This window comes from Emydura macquarii, unplaced genomic scaffold (assembly GCF_026122565.2).
Source record: "Emydura macquarii macquarii isolate MOO-44397 ecotype Brisbane River unplaced genomic scaffold, CSIRO-AGI_Emac_v2 contig_3345, whole genome shotgun sequence".
NCBI lineage: Eukaryota > Metazoa > Chordata > Testudines > Chelidae > Emydura > Emydura macquarii.
The window spans coordinates 842498-866820 of NW_027133482.1; the positions used below are offsets into that span (position 1 = coordinate 842498).

The 24323-nt window shown below is 45.5% G+C and overlaps 1 protein-coding gene across 1 annotated transcript in view; it reads right to left on the minus strand.

Moving 5' to 3' along the window:
• The window catches only part of SMOX (spermine oxidase), a 69179-nt gene that overhangs the window by 9213 nt on the left and 35643 nt on the right, over positions 1 to 24323 (minus strand). Inside the window, exons 3-4 of the mRNA XM_067533593.1 lie at positions 20075 to 20301; positions 3060 to 3233 (exon numbers count right to left, since the gene is read on the minus strand). Coding sequence (XP_067389694.1) covers positions 3060 to 3233; positions 20075 to 20301 — 401 coding nt within the window. The remainder of the gene's footprint in view (positions 1 to 3059; positions 3234 to 20074; positions 20302 to 24323) is intronic.

Consider the following 24323-nt stretch of genomic DNA (forward strand, 5'->3'; position numbering starts at 1 on the left):
GAGACCATTGCTCCTTGTTCTGTCGTCCACTATACTGCCTATCAACTCTCTCTTTCTCTCTCTCACTGAGGACCAATTACGTGTGTTCTGCTATAGCACTCCAATGCCCCAGCATGACTGTATGGGTCACAGGGCTGCTGGGAAGTTCAGATCTTCTGCATGATGTTGGTCCAAGGCCCTGGCCACTTTTGATTATATAAAAATCCCACTGGACTTTTCTGTTAGAGAAGGGGTGGAGCACTGAACAGAGATCAGCTGTGCGGTGCTGCTCAAACTGAAGCTGAAGCCGTGCTTATTTAAACACTTTTTCACTGGCCAACGTTGACAGAGATTCCTATTCCATAAGGAGACATTAACAGTACAAAAGGGTTTCAAAGCCAGCCCTTCAGAGGCAGATCTTAGCATGCCATGAAAATTAGCATTAAACTAGCTAATGATCTGCAGCTGAGAGGACATGTTCCAATGGGGACATTGGAAGGGGAAGCCATGGTGAGGTTGGGAGACCGATCTTAAATGTTCTTCGATTAGCAAAGCCTAGGACTTGGGGGTTCTCCTCAAAAAGGATAAGCACAGCTATTGCTAGCAATAGGGCAGCATGGGGGCAAGATGTTAGGCCTGCCTTTTGTTTCCAGTGACTAAGTGGGGCCTGGGGAATGGTGGCCTTAGATCCTTCCCACCGTTTTTTTCTCAGTTTCTAATTGCTGTTTCTGATCCCTCCACATCTGTGACTGTTTTACTCCAACATTTTATGCAGCATGGAAATGACAATGATCCGTCTCACCTTTTAGCCTATTACCTAGGCTTTTCTAAGTTGCCTGGCAGACCCAGCCTCCTCTCACCATAGAGCATTCACACATTGTGCTTTGCATACCTGGTTACTGCCAGGCACCATCGGCATGCTCAGGTGGTCTGGGATGCCAGACATACACAGTCAAGTTATTATTTTAAAAGGGCCAAAGCTGCGCTAAGCACTTCACCAACAGAGAGGACAAGGTAAGTGCCTTGAAGAAAATACAACCTATGGCCCTACTCCTGCTAGGTGCCTTCAGTGAGGATTTGCAGGGGCATGGAGGACCCAGCTGCAGGATCTGGGCCTAAAAAGTTAAACCATCTTTTCCCTCAGCACACGTCCACTGCAGCACGGGCTGCCCAGCTCCCTCTCGGAGTCTGCAATAATTTTATAATCCATCCTGACAGGCTCAAAGAGCTGTGACATCTTTAAGAGATATTAATACAGTAAATGTTTATATCATTTATATTTGGGGATTCGTCATTTTTTGTGTTTAATTTACTGTATGCTACTTCGAAGAGTGGACATGTGCTTTATTCTAAAGTCCTCCACAGCCACCAGCTCATCAGTTAATACCTGAACACCTATTGGCTGATGGGCTTTTAAGTCTCTGCTCATCTCCTTTCCCTGGTTATAGGGTGCTCTGCAGTCTGGGACTAGAGGACAATGGTGGCTGTTGTATAAGTTGTTCTGGCTCTGGTGGAAAAGCCTTGTCAAATCTAAGCAAGTTATGACAATGGATTCAGCACCAAAATGACAGAAGGAATCTTGTGGAGGCAAAATGCAACTATCCAGATTAGAATTTGGACAAGACACCAGAGTTAATGCCCATTCTCTTACCAGAAAGGCCCTGGGTTCGTTAATGGCCACAAGTGGCCATTACTGATTCAATGACTCAGAGGGAAGAGTATCTTGGCAGCTCTGCCAGACTCCCTCTGTGACCATAGGTCTCTCTTTGCCTCTGTTTCCCATCTGCAAACTGTGGATTCCTATACTTACCTACCATATCAGAGTGCTGTGTGCGTGGCACCCCTGCCTTCCTTCGTAAGACTTTAATTCACATTACAATTTCAAAACACAAACTGCCAAATTATTATTACCAGTTATTATGTGTGGAGTGGTTGGTGTGGCTGGAGCATTGCCAGCAGATCGAGGGAAGTGATTATTCCCCTCTATTTAGCATTGGTGAGGCCACATTTGGAGTATTGTGTCCAGTTTTGGGCCCCCACTTCAGAAAGGATGTGGACAAATTAGAGAGAGTCCAGTAGAGGGCAACAAAAATGATTAGGGGACCGGAGCACATGATTTATGAGGAGAGGCTGAGGGAATTGGGCTTGTTTAGTCTGCAGAAGACAGGAATGAGTGGGGATTTGATATCAGCCTTCAACTACCTGAAGGGGGGGGTCCAGGGAGGTTGGAGCTAGGCTGTTCTACTGGTGGCAGATGACAGAACAAGGAGCAACGGTCTCAAGTTGCAGTGGGGGAGGTCTAGGTTGAACATTAGGAAAAACGTTTTCACTCGGAGGGTGGTGAAGCACTGGAATGGGTTACCTAGGGAGGTGGTGGAATCTCCATCCTTAGTTTTTAAGGTGTAACTTGACAAAGCCCTGGCTGGGATGGCTTAGTTGGGGTTGGTCCTGCTTTGAGCAAGGGATTGGACTAGATACCTCCTGAGGTCCTTCCAACCCTAATCTTCTGTGATTCTAGGGTAAGTCCCAGCCCCAAGAAAAGATCCAGAGAAGACAGGATCTACTTGGTAAGTAGGGTGGAGGGACTAATGAACACATGGGTTTATACAGTTTTACCTTTGATTTGACTATCTTCCTTTTCAAATGAATGGTAAATGCTTTGGGATTTAGTTTGCAGGGACTGCCCCAATAGCATTGTATTATCAGAGTCAATTTTCCTGGTTTGCAAGCTCTGATAAAAGGCAAAAGGGGATAACAGATTCTCTGCTGCAGCATGTGGTCCAAGATATGGGGCAAAAAGATCCCCATTTCTAAGTTGGCAGTATGCTGTCTGTGGCTGATAAGCGGCAGGATTGAGGATTGAAAGTTGTAACGCCACACAGAAGAATTGAACTCAACTGAATTTAACTCGTCATATTTTACCGGCCCACTGTGGAGAAGTCCAGCTTATGATGAAAATTTAATATATGAACCCAGAAATATCCCAGCAGCAAAGACAACAAATACCAGTAATTCCCCACTGATAGCACGTAGCTCTTAGTCGCTAACATCCCGTGATTGAGCTGCCTTTTTAAACATACCTTAAGATATTGCTGGATCATGGCTAGTTTTAGCCTCTTGGTGGTCTCTGAGTCATCTGGATCGGCTTTGATGCGTTTGCGCACCACATCTCGTGTGAAGACGCCCACACTGTTCTGGCTCTCAGCATTGACTGGTTTACCACGTTGAAAGAATTCCTGAGTCAGGTTATAGACCTGCCAGAGACAGGACAGAAAGAGGGAGGGAGTAATTCGCGTGTGCAGAATCCAAGCCCTGAGCAGTGCATAGGATACCACCCTCCAGGATTGTCCTGGAGTCTCCAGGAATTAAAGATTAAGCCATGGGATGAAACCTCCAGGAATACGTCCAGCCAAAAATGGCAACCCTAGCACTGCGCACTCCTCTTCACCCAGGATCGGTGTGTTCAGGCCACCCCGTTGTGTGAAGGAACAAATTCCATAACTGGAGGCTCAAGACTGAAAGTTCCCAGACGGCTTTAGGCATTTATTTTATCACATTTTGCCCTTCACAGGACGCACCCACAGCCCGACTAGTCAGCAGAGGATAGGAAACCAAAAGGTCAAAGACAAAATGTAATAAGAACTCTGACCTACCTAAAATATACTCTAGTCGCTATTTAGGAACACACTATGTCCGTCAGTCCTTCCCAAATGCTGGAATTTCACCATTACCTTCCACTGGACAAAGGGACAGACCTCCTTGTGCAATCATGGCACCCAACCTTTTTGGCTTGAGGGCCACAGATATCATTTATATAACCCTGGAGGGCCACCAGTCTCTGCCAGCAGCCCTCCCCTCCCGCTCCACTGCAGCCAGACGGAAGGAGTTCAGCGAGGAGGCTGCCTCCTTGCTGCTCTCCTGTCCCCCTGGCTGCAGCAGGGAAACTGCACGCATCCTATAGCCCCATGTACTCCACTTGGGTCTCCAGGCAGTGCCCAGGGGAATGGAAGATCAGTGCTCCCTTCCCTCTGGCTCCAGCAGGGACCCCAGCACCTAGGGACCTAGGCGGAGCATTTTGCCGTGCTCCCTGCTACAGCCAGGAGAGGGGAACGTTGATCTCCCGTCTCCTTGGCTGCAGCAAGAAGTCTGTGACGTGCTCCGCCTGGGTCCTCAGGCAGCGGCTCCCTTCTGCAGCCAGCAGGAGGTGAGCTGCGGGCTACTTTGAAAGCGCTCGCTGGCCACTCTTGGCCCCCGGGCCACAGGCTGGGAACCACTGGGCTAGATCCTGCTATTCACACTACAGTATGGGTATTGCTACTGTGTCTGTGACCCAGTTGCCCTCTAGTGGTTGCAGACCAGAGAGCACCGATGTCTGTACTACTGCGCAGGGAGGGCTGGAGTTTGGATTTTTGCTAAGGTGAGAATGGAGTAGGAGAATGTTTGGTGCTGGGGACTGGCTTCTTTTGTAGGGAGAGCGACTGGGTTTGCAGTGGCTGATTTTGTGTTTGTCGGACTGTGTCATAAGCCCATCACACGCTCTGGACGGGCACCAGTCTAGCTGTGAGTGGATCCATCCACTCAATCCCACGTGCTTCTAAACCCCCTGGGTCTGGGTAATGACTGTTCACTGTACCTAGCTCCGGGTCTCTCAGGCACACTCTCAGGTGCAGACACCACGTCTGACACAGTCCATGGGCAGTGGGATCCCACAGTAAAGCCACCTAGTCCCTGGAACCAGCACCACGGTCCTCCAGAGCCCCCACTGTGCCCCCAGAGTCCGCCTGGCCGAGGAAGCTCTGGTTCTCACACATATGCATACACACACACACACACGTTACTCTGAAGAAACACAAGAGTTACAGATCTGATGTTTGCCATAAACTCCTGAATGTAATTCCTCCTCAATGTCCTCACCTTCTTTGGCCTGACCATTTTGCCTCTGGGCAGCACAACGGCTTCCTTTGCATACAGAGCATACCCTTGTTAAAGAAAGCCTCTAAAACCTTTCTTGCCCCTGCACTTTCACTGAGGAATTTCCAGGTTCCCCCCCCAGCCCCAGGTTATACACAGAGAATTGTTCCATGTCACTGCTCATAGCAAAACCATTGTTCCATGGAGTATAAGCCATTCAGTGTTGATGGCCCCTAATTACACTGTCTCAGCTTCCTAGACACAGCCTCTCCTCTATGGTGTCAAGTTCCTGCTACAAAATAAACATTCAAAGCCACATTACAGGTTACATTCAGCTGAAACACAACAAGGCATTCACAAAACAAAAATGGAATCCCTGGGCTGAGCAACACACATCCCCCCACACTCGAACAGACTGTGTTTTTAAATTATTTACCCGGGAGTCCAATAGCCTGGAACAGGGGCTCTCATGCTGAAATCAAAATAAACACGTGTGAATGATTCACAAGCAGGGAGGCCACTCATCTGGTTTTAAACAGGACAGTCCCCTTTTGGGGTGGTTTGTCCCCCGCTCCAGTACTGAGACAAAACTGGACACAGTTTTGTCTGGTATCGGATGGGGGACACGACTCTGAAGAGCTTCCAATAGGACCGGGATGATAAGCTCCTCAAAATGACGTCCCCCGTGCAGTATGATCTTGCATGTATGTGTCGGCAGGAGCATCCCCTGTACAGGGAGATTTTGATAGACCAGTAAAAGGGCCAGGGGCCACTTGCTAGTGTAATATTGATGATCATCTTTGTTGCTAACAGCAACCAAACTTGGTAGGCCTCTCTGCAGGCCTGTGCAGCCTTGGCATGACTAAGCCAGGAGGGGAGGGGAGCCTCTTGCTCAACCTTTGCCTGACCCCGCACTCCTCCCTGATGCTCTGGTGGACGTGCTGGGATCTGTGTTTCAGGAAAAGACCAATAAGCTTATTTATGCATGCCCACTGGGAGATGTTTGTCCGGGCCTCAAAATATGCAGATTCTGTAGGAACACATCTAGTTAATTAAATACTCTGGCGACCTTAGGTCTAAGCTTTTGAAACTTTTTCTCCTCTTTCTTGACCTTTTATTGTCTACTAAAAAGGATAAATAGGGCAGAGAGGGTTGAATTCTTTGGGATCTCTTCTTGGACACAGCTTCTGGATCCTCCAACGACAGCTGGAAGATCAGGCCAGTCGGAAAGCTGTCACTGTTTCCACTCAAAAGCCACCCGTGACTTCAGTAATTATTGAGGGTTGAGGTGTTTAACTAACCTATTGCAGATGTGTGTAATTGTTTGAGCCTAAGTAAAGTGTAACTTTGTAGTAAGAGCACTTTTGTGTTGTACTGGTTCTACCAGTCCATCTATCAGCTGGACGGCCGTGTCTACATTTGGCTTATTTCTTGACACCACCTCCCAAAGTAAAGTTACCACAAGCTCTGGGTTAGCAAAACCCCCAGTAACACCTCCACCTCCCCATTCCCAGGAGTATTGGAATGTCTGGTATTCTGGGAATGCGGTGTAGCCACCCTATTCACAAGTGACCACTAGTATACGGTCATGAAGCACCCAAGAGTTCCTAGTTGAGCTTGTTCAACTGGCTGAATCTTCCACCATTTCATACATTCATGCATTCCAAGGCCAGAAGGGACCATTGTGATCATCCAGTCTAACCTCCTGTATAATACAGGCCTTAGAGCTCCCACAAAATCATTCCTAGAGCAGAGCTTTTAGAAAAACATCCAATCTTGATTTTAAAATTGTCAGTGATGGAGAATCCTCCATAACCCTTGATAAATTGTTCCAAAGCTTAATTGCCTCACTGTTAAAATTTTACAATTTATTTCCAATCTGAATTTGTCTAGCTTCAACTTCTAGCCATTGGATTGTGTTACAGCTTTCTCTGCTAAAGTGCCCACTATTAAATATTTGTTCCCTATGTAGGTACTTATGGACTGTAATCAAGTCACCCCTTAACTTTTTTTTTTTTGTTAAGCTAGATAGATTGAGGTCCTTGTATCTATCAGTATAAAGGCATGTTTTCTAATCATTCTCATGGCTCTTCTCTGAACCCTCTCCAATCTGTCAGCATCCTTCTTGAATTGTGGGCACCGGAACTGGATACACTATTCCAGCAATGGTCGCACCAGTGCCAAATATAGAGGTAAAATAACTTCTCTACTCCTACTCAAGATTGACTTCTATGCATCCCTGGGCTGCATTAGTTCTTTTGGCCACTAACTTGCACTGTTCAGCGTGTTCCCTGTTCAGTTGATTATCCATCACGATCCCCAAATCTGTTTCAGAGTCACTGCTTCCCAGGATAGAGTCCCCCATCCTGAAAGTATGGCCAACATTCTTTGTCCCTAGATGTACACATTTACATTTAACTGTATTAAAATGCGTATTGTCTGCTTGTGCCCAGCTTACCAAGCGATCCAGATCACTCTGTCACAATGACCTGGGCTCTTCAGTATTTACCATTCCCCTAATTTTTGTGTCATCTGCAAACTTTATCAGTGCTGATCTGATGTTTTCTTCCAGGTCACTGATAAAAATGTTAAATAGCATAGGGCTAAAAACTGATCCCTGCATATCATGATGATTCATCATTTACAGTTACATTTTGAGACCTATCCATTAGCCAGTTTTTAATCCATTTAATGTGTGCCCGGTCAATTTTATAACTTTCTAATTTTTAATCAAAAAATTGCCATGCAGTACCAAGTCAAATGCATTACAGAAATCTAAGAATATTACTTCAGCACTATTTCCTTTATCAACCAACCTTGAAATCTCATCAAAAGGTATCAAGTTTGTTTTGTTTTTTTATTGGAGAAGGTGCTTCATATAACACAGTGACTCAACAAGCTGCATCATTTTTACTGTTGGTGAGGAGGAAGCTGTTATTAAAAAACAACCATCACCACCAACCACCTGTGCCTGAGTGGTATAATCAAATCTTTTGTTTGGATGATTCCAAGAACCGCTCACCTGTGATTCATGGTACTTCGTATCACAGAAAAAACTTACCTGAACAAAGCCAGGCAGGAAAACCTTTAAAAATGCATCACAGGAGTACAACCAATCCCAGGAATAATCTGTTTGTCTAGACTCTGTCCTTCCTTCTCATGTATATAGCGCCACAGTGAAGCATAGTGCTTTATAAGTAGAGAGACAAGATCTCTGGCTGGAGAGTTTTTCCCATTGAAGGTATTTGGATGATAACAACTGACCTCTCTGATGGCACTGAATATTAGTGATTTTAACATACTCGTGTTGAGGAATAATTATGGAAAAGAGTTCAAACTCATTGCCCCCTTCACTCTCCATATAGCTGTAATTCCCCACCAGAAGGGAAATAGAAGGATCCTGGCATGCCCATCCCTGTGGCTTGTAATAAGAAGCTGCAGGGGCCATTAGAGGCCACATTCTTTCTCCCACTCACCACTGCCACAGCTGGTCCTTGTGTTCTATCCCATTCCCCCCATGCACTACACAGGTCTGGCTCCCCGCAAGAAGTGTGAGAGATAAGACAGTGGTTGCAGAGGAAGAGAAAGGATCCGTTGGCCGCAAAACTCAGAGTCTGCTGTCACATGCCAGACTTATGGACAACTGGCTTTGGGAATTTTCAGAAGCCAGAGGATTCAGCGTCTACCTTGATGAGGAAGGACAGACATTTGCTCTGTATTTTCCTTGGGACCTTTGCAGATGTTAATGCAGTCATTGCTATTTGGCTTGTTTCCAGACATGAGAGGCTCACCTGACACTTTAGTAAAAGCTATTTGTGCAGTCATTGGGCTGCTAGAAATGTTTGAGGAAAAACAGATGAGTTTGGCAAAATGGCAAACGGCATTGGGGACTGTGATATGCAATTGACCTTCTAGTTCTCAGGAAAAAGTGGGAGGGGAGAAGAGAGGGTTTGATATTTCCTTTTTGCCTCTGTGTACTGCCCCTATTATGACAGTAGTTTGGGGGGGGTTGCTTTGAAGTTTTATTTAATAAATGAACAGGGAGAAAGGAGATAGGAAGTGAAGTGGAGGAGGAAAGGAAAAAACTAAAGCGAAGGAGCAGTACCAAAAGAAACTGAAACATAGAAAAAGAAAATTATGAGAAAGAAAGAAAGAAACAAAGAAGAGAATAAGGAAACTGGTAGAAAATAGGAAAAGAGAAGGGACCCTAAGGGTGTGGACTGAGACACAGAGCTGTATAGGGGTTTCAAAACAAAAGGGGCTGGGAGTCCTTAGCAATGGAGGGAGGAAATGGTATCTCCCAATCCCCCGCACATCAGAAGTACTGTGGAATTTCCACACACTGCAGTTCGTGGGCCTGCACCATGGCACAGATTTCTGAGGTCTAACCACTTCCAACAAGCAGGGCTAAAAGCTGCCACAGACCTTGGCTCAGCATAATGAAGCTCAGCTTTCATAAGCTGATTGCAGACTATAAGCAGATAACACGTTCACAAGACAAACAAAGCTGTATTCAAATCCAGTTACCATTTGGCCCAGCGACTAAAATAGCCATAAACGTGTTTTCATTGTCCATTGTATTATTCATTGGGCACCAGAGGAAAGAAGAGAAACACACATTTCTCCCTCAGTGGGTAAAATACCAAATCAGGTTTTTTCTACATCATCCAGCTGGTCTGACAACAGGAAAATATCATCCTCAATATTTATTACGGTAGCACCACGGAGACCCAGTCAAGGGCCTACACTGCTCAATGGAGAGCTAAATGACTTGTGAATGGCAGCTCATTCAGCAGCAACATGTCAAGAAACGAGAGTGGAAATACCAGGAGATTCTTTCAATGAAGTCTCTTTTAATAACATACCAAGCATTGAGCAACTTTAGGATTGAACACACTTCCTAAATCTACCTGTGGAAAGGGATATTTTTGCTTCTAATGATGGAAAGAATATGCATGTGTGTACACACACACACACACCAAACAAAAAAACCCAAAGTGTATCCTTCACATATATATATACACACACACACACAGCACAACCTGTTGTAAGTGGCCATGCAAAGGTCCAACCAGGACTGTGCACTTGAGAATTTCTAATAAAGGGGGGAACAGAACTGTATTCCATATATCTGGAGATACGCTGAGGCTGTCTTTTGAGACAAAAACCTGCTCACAACTACAACATCAGTGAGTGTACAAGACCCCATTTAAAGTTACTTGGGAAATGCCATTTTTGAAATACAGGACATAGAAAATTCTTCTAACACCGCATTTTATTTTTATTTTTTTTCCATGGCATAGTTGTCAAAGCAGCCCAAGAGACTCCAAACAAGATTGATTTCAAAGAGCGAGGCAAGATGTAGTGCACGGGACAAGAGTTTACTGATTTTCTTTCCTTTCAGCATGCACACGTATGCAGGATCTGACAGCACCAGGCCAATGAGCGGAAACTGCAAAATCAAATGTCAGTGTCATCTTACCCACTCCATCAAGGGGCTGCTCTGACACCTCAGCATACAGGGCAGAGTGATGATCTGGGCAAACTCTCCTCAGAGACTGGGAAGAACAAATGTGCCTTCTTGCGCGCCCCATGTCAGCAAATCGGGGTATTTCAGACTAGAAGCAGAAGGGCTGCGCTCCAGAACCCTGCGCTCTGCCTACAGCCCCCTGCTCTATTCCACTGAGAGGGGTGGGGCATCAGCGTCTCTACTCGTGGATGCGTATCACGGGGAAAGCGGTGGTCTCTCCGGGAGGCCAGAGGTTGAAGAGCAAATTTGAAAAGTGATTCACTGCTGAATCAGGAAGGTCAGGATGGCACATCTCGATCTGTGCGGCTACCTAAGGATTGTCAGAACCCACCTCGAGCATTCTTTCTAACTCAGTTTTAAAACAAAGGGCTTGATTTACACCACAGTCTCATGCCAGTTTTACACTGGTGTAACCCGAGTTCAAACCAGGCCCTCGGTATCTAGTGGGCCAGGCAATTGGCTGTGTGATAGACTGCGATGCAGGGGACCAGGGTTTAGTCGTGAGCTGGCATAAAGCCTAGCAGAGGGTGGAGGCCTGCGGGGAAGAGAACTTAGTCATTCTCCAGCAACCTCCTTCACTCACCAACCATTCAATACATCGGGGAATGCTGACTGACTCTGCGGCCATTAACTATAGCAGCCAGCTGCCATTGCCAGAAGAAAGGTCGCTGAAGTGGAGCCTGTGGTGCTATGGTTTCACTGCACAAGACAGGCATGTTTTGAAACTGAAGTTCAGGCTCCTAGGCACTACGGTACTTACATTATTATTGTTAGTAATGTAAAATCCTAGCAGAGACAAGACCCTGATAGTTTTAACCTTGAGGGAGCTAGTCAAGGTCAGCACTATACCGCCCCCTCACCTAGAGTTTACCTCACCTCGCTACCTCAAGGTGGAAACGATTTGTGCCTTGTCTCCAATGTAAAACACACTTTTCCTAGCAATGAAGACCTCATCCTGGGAGACTAACGAGGTTAAAAGGGCTAAAAGTGGGGGCCCTCAGGGCTCAGAAAGGATTGGAGATCAACCTGTGAGAGAAAGGTATGTCAGGAGCCGGGAGATGACTGTGCGGGAAAGCTAAATATGTCACATGCACCCAGCTTTCAGATTTGCCTTATTTGCCACGCTTTTAGTGAAGTGGTTGTTTGCTCAGAGTGGTGTTAGGAAGTTGTAAAGTGCCCCAACATGCAATCCCACCAACTCCTAAAGAAAACATTCAAATTGAAGCACTCTTTTTCATTCCCCAACAACTTTAATGTTGCACAAGAACCTGCAAATCTTCCAGAGCAGAAAAAACACAAGGAACCAACACCACAAAAAATGTAAAAGCTAAAATTAATGCAGCATGCTAACTCAGTCTGTGTGTAAAGAGAAGTACATTCTCCTCTGTGCATCATGCAAGAGTAAAGGGTCCCGAAGCCACACACACACTACACTTTCCTATTTACTTCATTCATCAGTGAGTGTGTCTGTACATTGCACATTCAGTTTCTTTTGCAGTTTGGGTTTTCAAGAGTTCATAATAATGTCTTATATTTTTGTTCCCCAAAATATACAGAGAGGAGAACTTGCCATATCGGACCAGTACAATCATCCACCTAATTCAGCATCCATCTTTGAGAACAGCCAGTACCAGAAGCTTCAGAGATGAGTGTGAACTCCCCCATAACGGGTAATTATGATGCAACACAGCTCTGGGGAAAGTTACTTCTTAGTCCCAGGCAACTGAGGGTTGGCTTATGTCCTAAAATAAGAGTGCTGAGATCCTTTATCAATTTTTATTCCCATGAGTATAACAGCAGACGTGTCTACTACGCATATAAATATCAAATTCTTTTATGACTCTTAGCTCTTGGCCACAAGGTTATCTTGTGGTACTGACAAGTCAATTATTCATTGCATAAAGAATGATCAACTTGAAGTTTGTTGTTTTCTAGTTTTGCTGCTAGGCCCCTTGTATTGGTATTATGAGAAAGGGTAACCCCCAATGCAAAAAAACCAGTTACCCACCTTCCATAACCGTTGTTCTTCGAGATGTGTTGCTCATGTCCATTCCAAGTAGGTGTACACGCGCTGCATGCACAGTGGTTGGAAGGCTTTTCCCCCAGCGGTACTCGTTGGGTCAGTGCAGACACCCCCTGGAGTGGCACCCTCATGGCGTTGTATAAAGGGCCCTGCCAACCCAACGTCTCCTCAGTTCCTTCTTGCTGCTCGGCTCCGACAAGAAGGGTAGGTGGGTGGGTCTTGAAATGGACATGAGCAACACATCTCGAAGAACAACATTTACAAAAGGTAGGTGCCGGGCAGACTCTGGGGCGTTGGGCCAATTTTTCTTCTTCGAGTGCTTGCTCATGTCAATTCCCAGTAGGTGACTTCCAAGCTGACTTTAGGAGGAGGGGTCGGAGCTCATGAGATGGTTGACTGAAGCACTGCTCTGCCAAATGCTGCATCATCTCTAGCCTGTTGAGTAATGGCATAATGTTATGTGAACATGTGGATGGAAGACCACGTTGCAGCTCTACAGATCTCCTGCATATGGATTTGGGCCAAGAATGCCACTGAGGACGCCCACGCCCTGGTTGAATGCACTGTCAGTGCTGGGACCGGGGCCAGAACCTTAGCCAGATCATAGGAGGTTCTGATACAAGAGGTAATCTATGATGAAATCCTCTAGGATGACCCTTCATCCTGTCCATTACCGCTATGAAAAGTTGATTTGACTTACGAAATGGTTTAGGTCATTCTATATAGAATGCCAACGCTTGTCTGACATCCAGTGAGTGGAGACATCGCTCCCTGCTGATAGCGTGCAGCTTTGGAAACAATAATGGCAAAAAGATTTCCTGACTTGCGTGGAAATGGGATCTTATCCACTGTAACCCCCAGGTCCTTTTCTGGAGAACTGCTGCCTAACCCGTCAGTCCCAGTCTGTAGCTGTGAATGGAGTTCTTCTGTCCTAAGTGCAGGACTCTGCACTTGTCCTTGTTGAACCTCATCAGATTTCTTTTGGCCCAATCCTCCAATTTGTCTAGATCACTCTGTATCCTATCCCTACCTTCCAGGGTATTTACCACTCCCCCAGCTTAGTGTCATCTGCAAACTTGCTGAGGGTGCAATCTACCCCATCCTCCAAATCATTAATAAAGATGTTGAACAAGGATCGACCCTGAGGCCCTTCACTTGTTACCAACTGCCAGCTAGACATCAAGCCATTGATCACTACTCATTGAGCCCAATTATCGATCAAGCTCTCTATCCATTTTATAGTCCATTCATCCGAACCATAGTTCTTTAAATTGCTGATAAGAATACTGTGGGAGACTGTAACAAAAGCTTTGCTAAAGTCAAGGTATATCATGTCCACCACTTTCCCCACATCCATAGAGCCAGTCACCTCTTCATAAAAGGCAATCAGGTTGGTCAGGCATGACTGGCCCTTGGTGAATCCATGTTGACTGTTCCTGATCACCTTCCTCTCTTCCAAGTGCCTTAAAATGGATTCCTTGAGGACCTGCTCCATGATTTTTCCAGGGATTGAGATGAGGCTGACCGGTAGTTTCCTGGATCCTCTTTCCTCCCTTTCTTGAAGATGGGCACTATATTTGCCTTTTTCCAATCATCAGGGACCTCCCCCAATTGCCATGAGCTTTCAAAGATAATAGCCAATGGCTCTGCAATCAGATCAGTCAACTCCCTCAGCACCCTCGGATGCATTGCATCTGGCCCAATGGACTTGTGTATGTCCAATCTTTCTAAATAGTCCTGAACCTGTTCCTTCAGCACTCAAACTCACTTGTTTGACCATGTACGTGCATGAAGCCATATGGCCTAGAAAAGTGAGGCAACCCCAAACTGTGATGGTGGGAAACTGCCTGAAGCTTCTTATTATCAAGCCCATGGCCTGAAAAACGAGCCTCCAGTAGCAGTGCTCTGGCTTGGACCAAGTCCAGGACTGCTCCAATGAACTCTATTCTTTGCGTGAGCTCTAACTTTGATTTGCTTGAGTTCAGCTGGAGACCCAGACTGATGAAGGTCAACCGTATTAGGGTAACATGAGCCTCCACCTGTTTCTTGGAACAGCCCCTGACCAACCAATCATCCAGGTATGGATACACTTGAATGTGGTGCCTTTTTAGGAATGCCGCGACAACGGCCATACACTTGGTGAAGACTCTCGGAGCCGATGAGAGGCCAAACGGGAGGGCCGTGAATTGTTAATGGGTGCGCCCCACCACAAATCTGAGGAATCTCCTGTGAAGAGATATTATTGAGATGTGAAAATAGGCGTCTTAAGTCGAGGGCGACATACAAGTTGCCTGGATCCAGAGAGGAGATGATTGAGGCAAGGGAAACCATGCGGAATTTTAGTTTCATTATGAATCTGTTGAGATTCCGCAAGTTGAGAATAGATCTGAGTCCCCCTTTCGCCTTGGGGATCAGGAAGTATCTGGAGTAAAACTCCTTTCCCCAGAGGTCCTGAGGAACCTCTTCCACTGCTCCAGCATGTAGCAGTTGCTGCACTTCTTGTATGAGAAGTTGTTCCTGAGAGGGGTCCCTGAAGAGGAACAGGGAAGGGGAGTGGGATGGTGTGGTAGAACAAAACTGGAGAAAGTATCCCATTTCTACCGTGCGCAAAACGCATCCATTCAATGTTATTTAGGTCCAGACTCGGTAGAAATGGGATAAACGGTTTAGGAAAGGAGGGCAAAGATTCGGGTACTGTCCTGGAGTGTCGCCCTTGGGTGTAACTTCAAAAGTTCTGTTTTGGTCCGGGGAGATGCTTGCCCGAGCCTCTACTCGGGTTAGATGGTTGCCGCATTCTATGCCTGTTGTTTCTACCCCTTTTTCTTGAAACGTCCTGCCTGAGTTGGGAGGGGTAGAACCTCTGTCCAGACTGGAGCTTAAAATGATTCCTCCGGGTGGAAGGCATGTGGACTCCCAAGGATAATAATGTTGCTCTCGAGTCCTTAAGACTATGGAGCTCAGAGTCCGTTTGCTCTGAAAACAGGCCCACTCTTTCGAAGGGCAAGTCCTGTACTGTGGATTGTATTTCTGGCAGAAGGCCCAACATCTGCAGCCAGCAGCTTCATCTCATAGCCAGGCCCAAAGCCATAGCCCTTGAGGCTGAATCAGCTCCATCTAGCACGGCCTGCACGACATCCTGGCTACCGCCATGCCTTCCTCCACCATGACCCCGAACTCAGTCCTGGAGCAGGTCTTTAAACTTCAACATCACCTCCCACGAATTTAAGTTGTACCTGCCAAGAATCACCTGTTGATTAGCGATACGTAGCTGGAGCCCACTGGTGGAACAGACTTTCCTCCCGAATAAGTCCAGTCTTTTGGGCTCCTTTTATTTGGATGTTGGGCTCTGCTGGCCTTGTCTCTCCTTTTCATTTGTCACAGACACTACCAGCAAACCTGGCTGCGGATGAGTAAACAGGTACTCATATGCCCTGGACTGAGCAAAGTATTTCCTCAATCCCCTTTGCCATGGGGGGAATCAAGGCAGGGGTTTGCCACAAGGTTTTCGTTGTGGTCTGGATCATCTTGATAAGAGGCAAGGCTTCCCTTGAGAGTCCCCCATGTGTCAGGATATCCACCAATGGACCCACTGATTTTCTGACTCCTCTGCTTGCAACCCAAGTTCTGGGCCACCCATCTCAGGAGCTCTTGGTGCGCTCTATTGTCCATAGGGATGTGGGCAGCTGTTGATCATGCCATCACTTCATCCGGGGAGGAAGAAGACGAGGACCTTGGTATGATGTCAGCCTCCTGAATGTCCTGATCAGCACGGTCCTCCCTGTCTGGTGCCCCTTGTCTGCTTCAGGACACTCTCTGTTGCTGAGGTCTTCCTTGGTACCATGCCCTACACTGGCCACTGCCGGCAGCTCTGTCTCCCTGCAAGCCCCGACCTCAGTGCTATGTGGAAGGGCTCTATGCTCCAGGGTGTAGGTCATCTGGGTCTTTGAGATGACAAAGCAGGGGCCTCTAGGCTGCAACCCTTGGACCTGATGGTATGCCCATGGGGTCCAGAAAGGCCATTGCTGTGCCACTGCATAGGCCAAGACCTCAAAAGAGGGCCCTGCCTCTTTGTTCTCTGTGGGGTGGCACCTTCCTGACATGCGCCTACTTCGCTTGGAGGAGTATGATTCTGTCTCCAAGTCCGATGACCAAGATTCCATTCGTGGAGACTACGGGGGAGCCGTACAGTGGTGCCGAGACACAGGTGATCGGTGATCAAACCGGTGCCGATGCGTGGGAGAAAAGTGCCGGGGCAAGGCTGAACGGTGCTGATGCACGGGCGATCAGTGCCGGGGCAAGACTGAATGGCACCTGGGCGAAGAAGATCGGCACCGAGGTGCAGGCAACCAGTGTCGGGGCGAGGGCAACCGTTGACAAGGGCAACCAGTGCCGCATCATTGTGAGCTTGCCTCTAGATGCCACCACAACGGGAGGTCTTAGTTCGGGCACCCTTTCTACTGAGGCAGGGGACTGTTGGGCCATCATGGCAATCAAGTCCCTTGCCGCCTTGAACATATTTGGCAGGGAAGGGAGGCCCAGCTCTTCCACCTCACTTTCCTTCACTGGAGAGTCCATGTGTGTCGGACTCATAGGTGCCCTCTGCAGAGCTGACGTGGATGGCCCTGGAGGTTCCTGCGCCTGGTGCAACTGGGGGAACGACACAATAGCATCCTTTCCCTAGTTCGCAGTGTGAACGAGCGGCCTCTATCAGCCCTTTGCTTCTTGCGGGGCGCTGGTGAATGGGAATGGTGTCACGCTGGTCTTTGGGCTGGCGAGTGGTGAGTGGTGCTGGGATTCCCTCGACACCAAGCATCTTCGGTGCCAGGTCTCAAACGGACGCCGGAGCACTGCACACCGACACGCCAGGTGCCGGGTCTGGAAGTTGTGGCCAGAGAGCTGCCTCCATGAGGATCTGCTTGAGATGAGCACTTCTCTCTTTTCTGTTCCTGGGGCGGAAACTCTTGCAGATCCTACATCAATCAGTGTGGTGCGACTCCCCCATGCACTTTGAACAGGAGTCGTGCAGATCACCTTTGGGCATAGACTTGTGACAGGATCCACAGGGCTTGAAGCCTTGGGCCCGAGGCATGCCACGGTACCCCGGGAAGGGGAGTACAACTAAGGGGAAAGAACCCCCTTAACTAATACTTAACTATAAACACTTAACTATAAAAAAAAATTTTAAACTAAAATACTAACTATAACTATTTTATTCTACGGGAACCGCTAGTCGACACAGGGACAATGCTTGCAGACGCAAGGCAAAGAAGCTCCAACGACCGATACAGGCGGTAAGAAGGAACTGAGGAGGCGGCAGGTTGGCAGGACCCTACATACAAAGCCATGAGGGCGCCACTTCAGAGGGTGTTTGCACCGACCCAATGGGTACCGCTGGGGGAAAAGCCTTCCGACAACTGTGCATGTGCCTACTTGGAATTGACATGAGCAAGCACTCAAAGAACTGACTTTTTCTTCACCGTTCACTTTGTGTCCTTCGGTAAACTTTTATCAGTCTTCTCTCTCAACTATAGTTTTTATCTCTTTTTGTTCACTTCTCATTACAGGCCATTCTAAGTCTCTAATAATTTCCATTCCCCTTTGCTAAACACTTTCCATACTTCTATATCTTTGAGATGGGTTGATAAGAACTGAACACAGTATTCAGAGCAGTGGCATGCCATTTCCTTATATAAAATCATTTCTTACAGTACATATACACAATAACAGTGTTATTGACTTTCTTTTTTGATCTAGCCCAACATTTTATTTGCTTGTTTCGTCACTGCTGCACTCTGAACTGCGGTTTTCACTGAGCATATCATAGTGCTGCCCAGCTCTTTTTCTGAGCGGCTACTGTTAATTTTAGAATCTAGTAATAAGGAAGTCGTTCAAACTATTCCTGCCAAAGTGCATCATCCTGCACTTATCCAAGTGGGATTTCATCTGCCATTGTGTTGCTCAAATACCTACCTTAGCTAGACCCCTCAGATGTTCCCCACAACCCTCTTTAGTAACCCAATTAATTATAGGCCTCGTGTTCATTAGCCCTAGACAAGATCCTCGTGGCACAGCGCTAAACTTCTTTCTATGTTGAAAATCAGCATTTCCACTCTGTCTCTGATCCATGATAGCACTGTACCTCTCACCGCATGACTATTTATTTCCTTAATGGCCTCTGGTGAAGGATTTTACCAACGTCTTTTTGAATATCCAGGTACATATTTTAAAATGTATATTATACAATGTCAGGCTGATCCCAGCGTGTGACATTACAAAGAATAATTACCCAAACGAGTGTTGGTGAAGTCAGAGCCATATGCAAAATGTGAGGGCTCTACAAATAGCTACAACTTGGCAAGGATGATCCTCCCCACCCCCCATTTTATGTAACCCATTTTGATTGGGGAAATTTTATATTGACCACTCCCTCAAATACAATGAGCAAGAAACAGAAGAAACCAATTAGAAGAATAATTAGAGGGAAACCTGGCAAGCTGTCTTAGCACTGTGTAAGCCTGAGTCTTGGTATTATAAAAGTACTGCTATTCTACATCTGTTCAACCGTTAATTACGTATCAGGGACCACACTCACTCCGAGCAGAAGTGGGCATCACTTTAGAAGAATCAGTGGAGTGGTACCCATTTATACCAAAGCGAGACTGACCCTATCTGTCTAGGAAATGAAAGATCACTTATTCCTTGGGTGTTTGCTTAGGACAGGTTTCACTGCTGAACCCGTATTTCCACTTTTATTCTGCAATTTTCCTTTTTTTTTTTTTTAGTGCCTTCATTTCTACTTTTCGTTGGCCTGGAGCCTCTATCATGTGATTGGGCACTGTTTTACTTAAATCTTTGGAGAAAATCATTGAAGACAGAGGAATGAATATTACAGGTAGCTTCCAAATCATAACAATGAAGGCTCTCTCCAAGAGAGAAATGATATTTAACCCTTGTAACCTTTGTCACAGTACCTTATGATTAAGGTCAGTCACAGTTATTTTTCGTGAAAGTCATGCACAGGTTACAGGCGATAAACGAAAATTCACGGAACCCCGCAACCTGTCCATGACTTTTACTAAAAAATAACTGAGGGGAGGGGCTGACTGCCCCAAGCCCAAGCCCCACAGCGGGGAGTGAGGGGTGGGACACAGACAGCCAGCCATTGCTGTGGAGGGAGGAGGGGACAGGGGGAATGAATGTCATAACTTACATAGCACAGAGTGGTAGTTATAATGTCAATAACAACATCTCACCGCCACATCTTTTAGTTGGATCTTCCTAAGTGTTTATGTTCTGTCTCATTTGGACCCCTTCCTTACAGTTAGTGAAGTGGCAAATCTCTACAGCCATTGATTGAATTATCCCACAATATTTGCTGGAGTGATCAGAACTGATCATAAGGAAGAGTGGAGAGTGATTTGGTTCCAGGAGCTCTGATCACATTAACCAGTGACTAAATTAAATAGAAGGCAGCAGATTGGTTTTAAAAACTCCAAAACTTATTTTAAGTAGAGAAACTGAAGGCATTCAAAGTTTTTCTACTGTCCCTCAGTCCTTGGAATCTCAGAACTGACAAGGGTCTAGTGGTTTTCAGACCAGTATACAACCGGATACGGCTGCTAATTACTAACCTCGTTGTATAAATCACTGAATTCTTCAACCACGTCCTTCGGAATCCTCTGTCCACTGTTGGTGAGGTGATAAGCCACCCCATTCTTGGAGTAAAGACTGATACGGCCAATGCTTCTCTCGCCATCAGTAGTCTCTTCAAGTAAGCCATTGTCTTCTGCTAGATGATAGACTGGGTTTCCATTTGAACCATGGATCCACGTAGCTCCCAGTTCAAAAGTGGCGTTCTCTAGGGGGGAACAATGCAATTAGACCAGTACTATGAACCCTTTTAAAAAGAGATGTATGTCACATCCAACCCTACATATTAAGTGCAATAACAGAGCAAAAATAGGACATTTGCCCAATGATGCCACGTTACCAAAAAACAACACTGAAGAAGTGTTTTCACTTAAGGACAAGTTTAAGTGTCATACTAATGTTTGTTCATCACAGGTCTCTACGGAACAATGGTGTCATAAAGAACTAGAAGAGGGGATCAATCACAAGAGGAGTGCTCCCTAAAGAGATCCCAAGGTCTGCAGCAGCAATAGTCTCTAGTAGTTCAAGAACAATGCAGATTCCTCAACTCCAGGTCCTAACCCTGATTGTCACTAGTTCAACAGGTGTCACTTAGGTTCTCGACCTCATCTTTCCCACCTATAAAATAGAGACACTATTTGTTTACCTACCACATGGATGCTGGAAGGATCTCTGTACAGTGCTTTATATCTTCAAAAAAGCTATGCAAGTATTTTCTATGCCCCAGTATCAGATTCTGAGCAATGTAACAGCAGAATTCAATGGCATCTATCCTGAAAACATCATTACAATTTAGTCCACCAGAAGGTGTGTTGATCTCTCTTGGTCAGAAAGTGTGAGGGGCGGGGAAGGTGTAGAGAAGTTGGCTATCTGTACTGTACCACTGCAAACAGAACATAAATGAATACTTACATAAATACTGAAGAAGTGGTAGGGAAAGAATAAGAACATCTGTAGGCCACCCAAAGCCTTCAAACATCAAATTTAGTCTGAGGGAATGGGAGGGAAGGTGATTGTTATTCAAGTACAGGACAAAAAGTCATCTATTCCACTAAAGCAGAGGAATGCAGGAAAGACTGAGACAGTTCTGTGATGGCAGCCTGAAGCTGCTTCCTTTAGTAAGCAGGAAAGCTTTGTCCTGCCATGAAAAATGTGTGCTGTTTACAAAAAGGACTCAGGCTATCTGCATTCCCAGAAGGTGGAATGAGATCATATTTTATTTTTTGTGCCTTTGAAAACTTAATGCCATTTCTTTAAAAAGATGCACTGTCACATTAAAAAAATATTTTCTTTTCACTATCTATGCTGTTTGTTTGCTTTCTGCATTTCTCAGTTTGGACAATGTGAACTGATTAGTCAGTTACATGGTTCTCTTTAGCCTCGGTCAAATCAGTTTTGCCCTCAGACTCTAACGTATTAGCCCAATTCTGCAAAGTTTAAACTGATAATGATACAGGGGGACATATATTATGTAAAAAAAAAACCCACTATTTTTAGTGGGTTTTATCTTAATTTATGGGACTATTTCTTATTACATTTAGGTTTTCTACAAGCTCACTTGTACAAAACCAAAATTTTGAATTAAATTTGACCCAAGAGTGTCCCTTTAATGTCACAGTCAACCCCATGCAGTGCAGCAGGTCCTGTAGGTTAGATACTCGCTTAGATGTTTCACTCTCAGTAACATCCAACTGAAGAAAGTAAGAATCATGTAATTGATTACATTACCATCACATAGTGCTTAACATGTAAATACAATCACAACGCCATTCCAAGTATGCTAACATTTACTGTAGATTCACTATAAGAATTGATGCTATCATTTGTATAAATGAGTCACTATTTCAAAGCAAAGCCCCAGACAATTGGTTTTCCAAGCCAAGAACAATTTCGAAAGGAAATAAATTTAGTCCAGTGGAAGTTATACTCCAAAGCTCTGAACATGTAAAGACTTACAGGGGTACATAAAGCATGTGCTGAAGCCTTTGCAAAAATCAGGGGCCAAATGTGTTAATATTTAATGCAATGCAACTTCCGAACGTACCCACAGAGCATGCAGTCTGCTGGAGTTGATCCAATCTAGCAGTCAACAGTACAGTGCTCATAAATATTTCAGGTTTAAAGCGACAGTGATCTTATTACCTGGGATCCTCGTCCAATCCATAGCATACAAGATTATCAGCAGGAGTAGTATATAAAACATGTAGGCCACATTCTGGTCGCCGTTACATGAGTGTGAATTGGCAGTAACCTAATACTGATTTCCAAACAGAATCCAGCTGTTTTTCTTTAAACTACCAGCATTTTTTTTAAAGTAATACAAAATACTAGCATATTCCTTTTTATTTTTACCTATAGCATTTATTTTACTGTCAAAGCACAAATAAAAAAGGAAAAAGCCATTTCCTTTCATTTTCTCCTCTGTTCTATCTGAGCAGTTGTGAGGAATGTAATTAAATACAGGGAAACTAAAAATAGTCCCGCTCACCTGTATATTTAGAAACTCAATTAACTGACATGACTCAAAGCAGATAAGCCAGTTATTTCCTGGAATTAAGTGGCATGATAAATTCTTTAAAAGTGTGAAGATAATCACATTATTTTACACAGATACCCAATTTAGTTCAAGGGCCCTTCAGGGCTTGAAAAATCTAGTAGTTCCAGTACCAATCTCATTTGAGTTAGTAAGTAAGTAATACACAGTCCTCATAAAATGGTTCTGCTGTTTCCCATTAACATAGTTATTTAGCTATATGTATTTCTCATGCATCATTATGGGTCCCATGATGATTGTTGCAGTACGTATATCTGTAAAAGCTGTACTTATATAGCTAAAGCTGAACACATCACCTCTTCCTTGTTATTGCCCTGAGTGGAATTACTGAGAGTCAGATTCTGAAAATACGGTCTATGTTGAGTAGCAACTTACTTCATGAGTGAGCCCATTGGAACGGCAGGTAACCCACTGAAAGTAAAGGTATCAGAATCTAGACCTTAGGTACCTGTCTTCAAGGGTATGTCTTCATTGCAGATAACTCAGGTAATCAGCACCTGGGTCTAAGCACCCACCAGGTTAGCCTAGCCCAGGTGTGAGCAAACACACTGCAAAGCCCTCTCTGAGTTACTGTGTCCTAATTGGTGCTACACTCCCCTGTGTGCGTCAGTAGGACTTCTAGGGACATATCCCATGGGTCTTTGTGCTGCAGTAAGGTGAGCTGCTCTGATTCTTTCCCAGTGACTTGTGGAAAAACTTGTCTGTCCTTCAGAGAACACAAAGGGAATTGTGGGAAGGCACTGGAGGACTATAAGCACTTGAATGGTTTAGCCTGCATCTTCATTGCAAAGTGGGTGGGTTACTGGCTCAAGTGAAAGTGGCACATAAGTTCTAGCCTACACCTCCAGCCAGGCCAGCTAGCCTGGGTTTAAAGCACTACCAACCTCAGATGAGAGGGTTTTGTGTGTGGACAGGAGAGGGGTTAGGGACAACACTAGTGTAAAACCCTGAGTTAACTCTGCAGTGAAGACGTGCCCCGAGGTATGATCACTAGACCATCCCTTAGCTTTGTTGTTGAGGAGGAGGGGCTGCATAAAAAGGCCTTGCACCCTGACCTAATAGGGGGAAAACTTGGTCTCCTACAGATCACCAGCAGCAGAGAGATCAACAGCCAAGAACCCTCCACCAGGAACAACATGTCCTCAGATACAGAGAGCCAGATCATCAGCTGGTACACACGGGCATCACTTCAGGGGAGTCAGACCTACACCAGTTTATACGAGCTAAGGACCTGGCTTTGAACATATAAACCATGAGGAATGTTTCCAAAGAGACGGGAGCTCTCAAGATGAAACGCCCCCTGAGCCAGAATCTGCCAGCCTTGCTGCTGAACAGAAGGAAAAGGGATACACATAGGTGCAACTACATTAGAGAAGAAGGTATGTTCTGTGCTATCGGTAGGCCAATGACCCTCTTCAGTCTTATGGAATCACCTTCCCAATGCTAATTAACTGGTTTAATTTTTGACTATGCTCTCTGTATTCATTAGCTTGGGCCTCTAGCGGGTCTTCTTTCACTGTATTTAGCCCGGCTTTATGTCACTTACTGCATTTTACTCTATAAACCCACCACGGTGAGTAAACATGAGTGCCTCGTGATCTTTCAGAAGGGGAAATGAATGAAAAGGCTGCTTGACAAATCAAAACTCCGGGGCCTGAATAGGGCATTTCAAACTC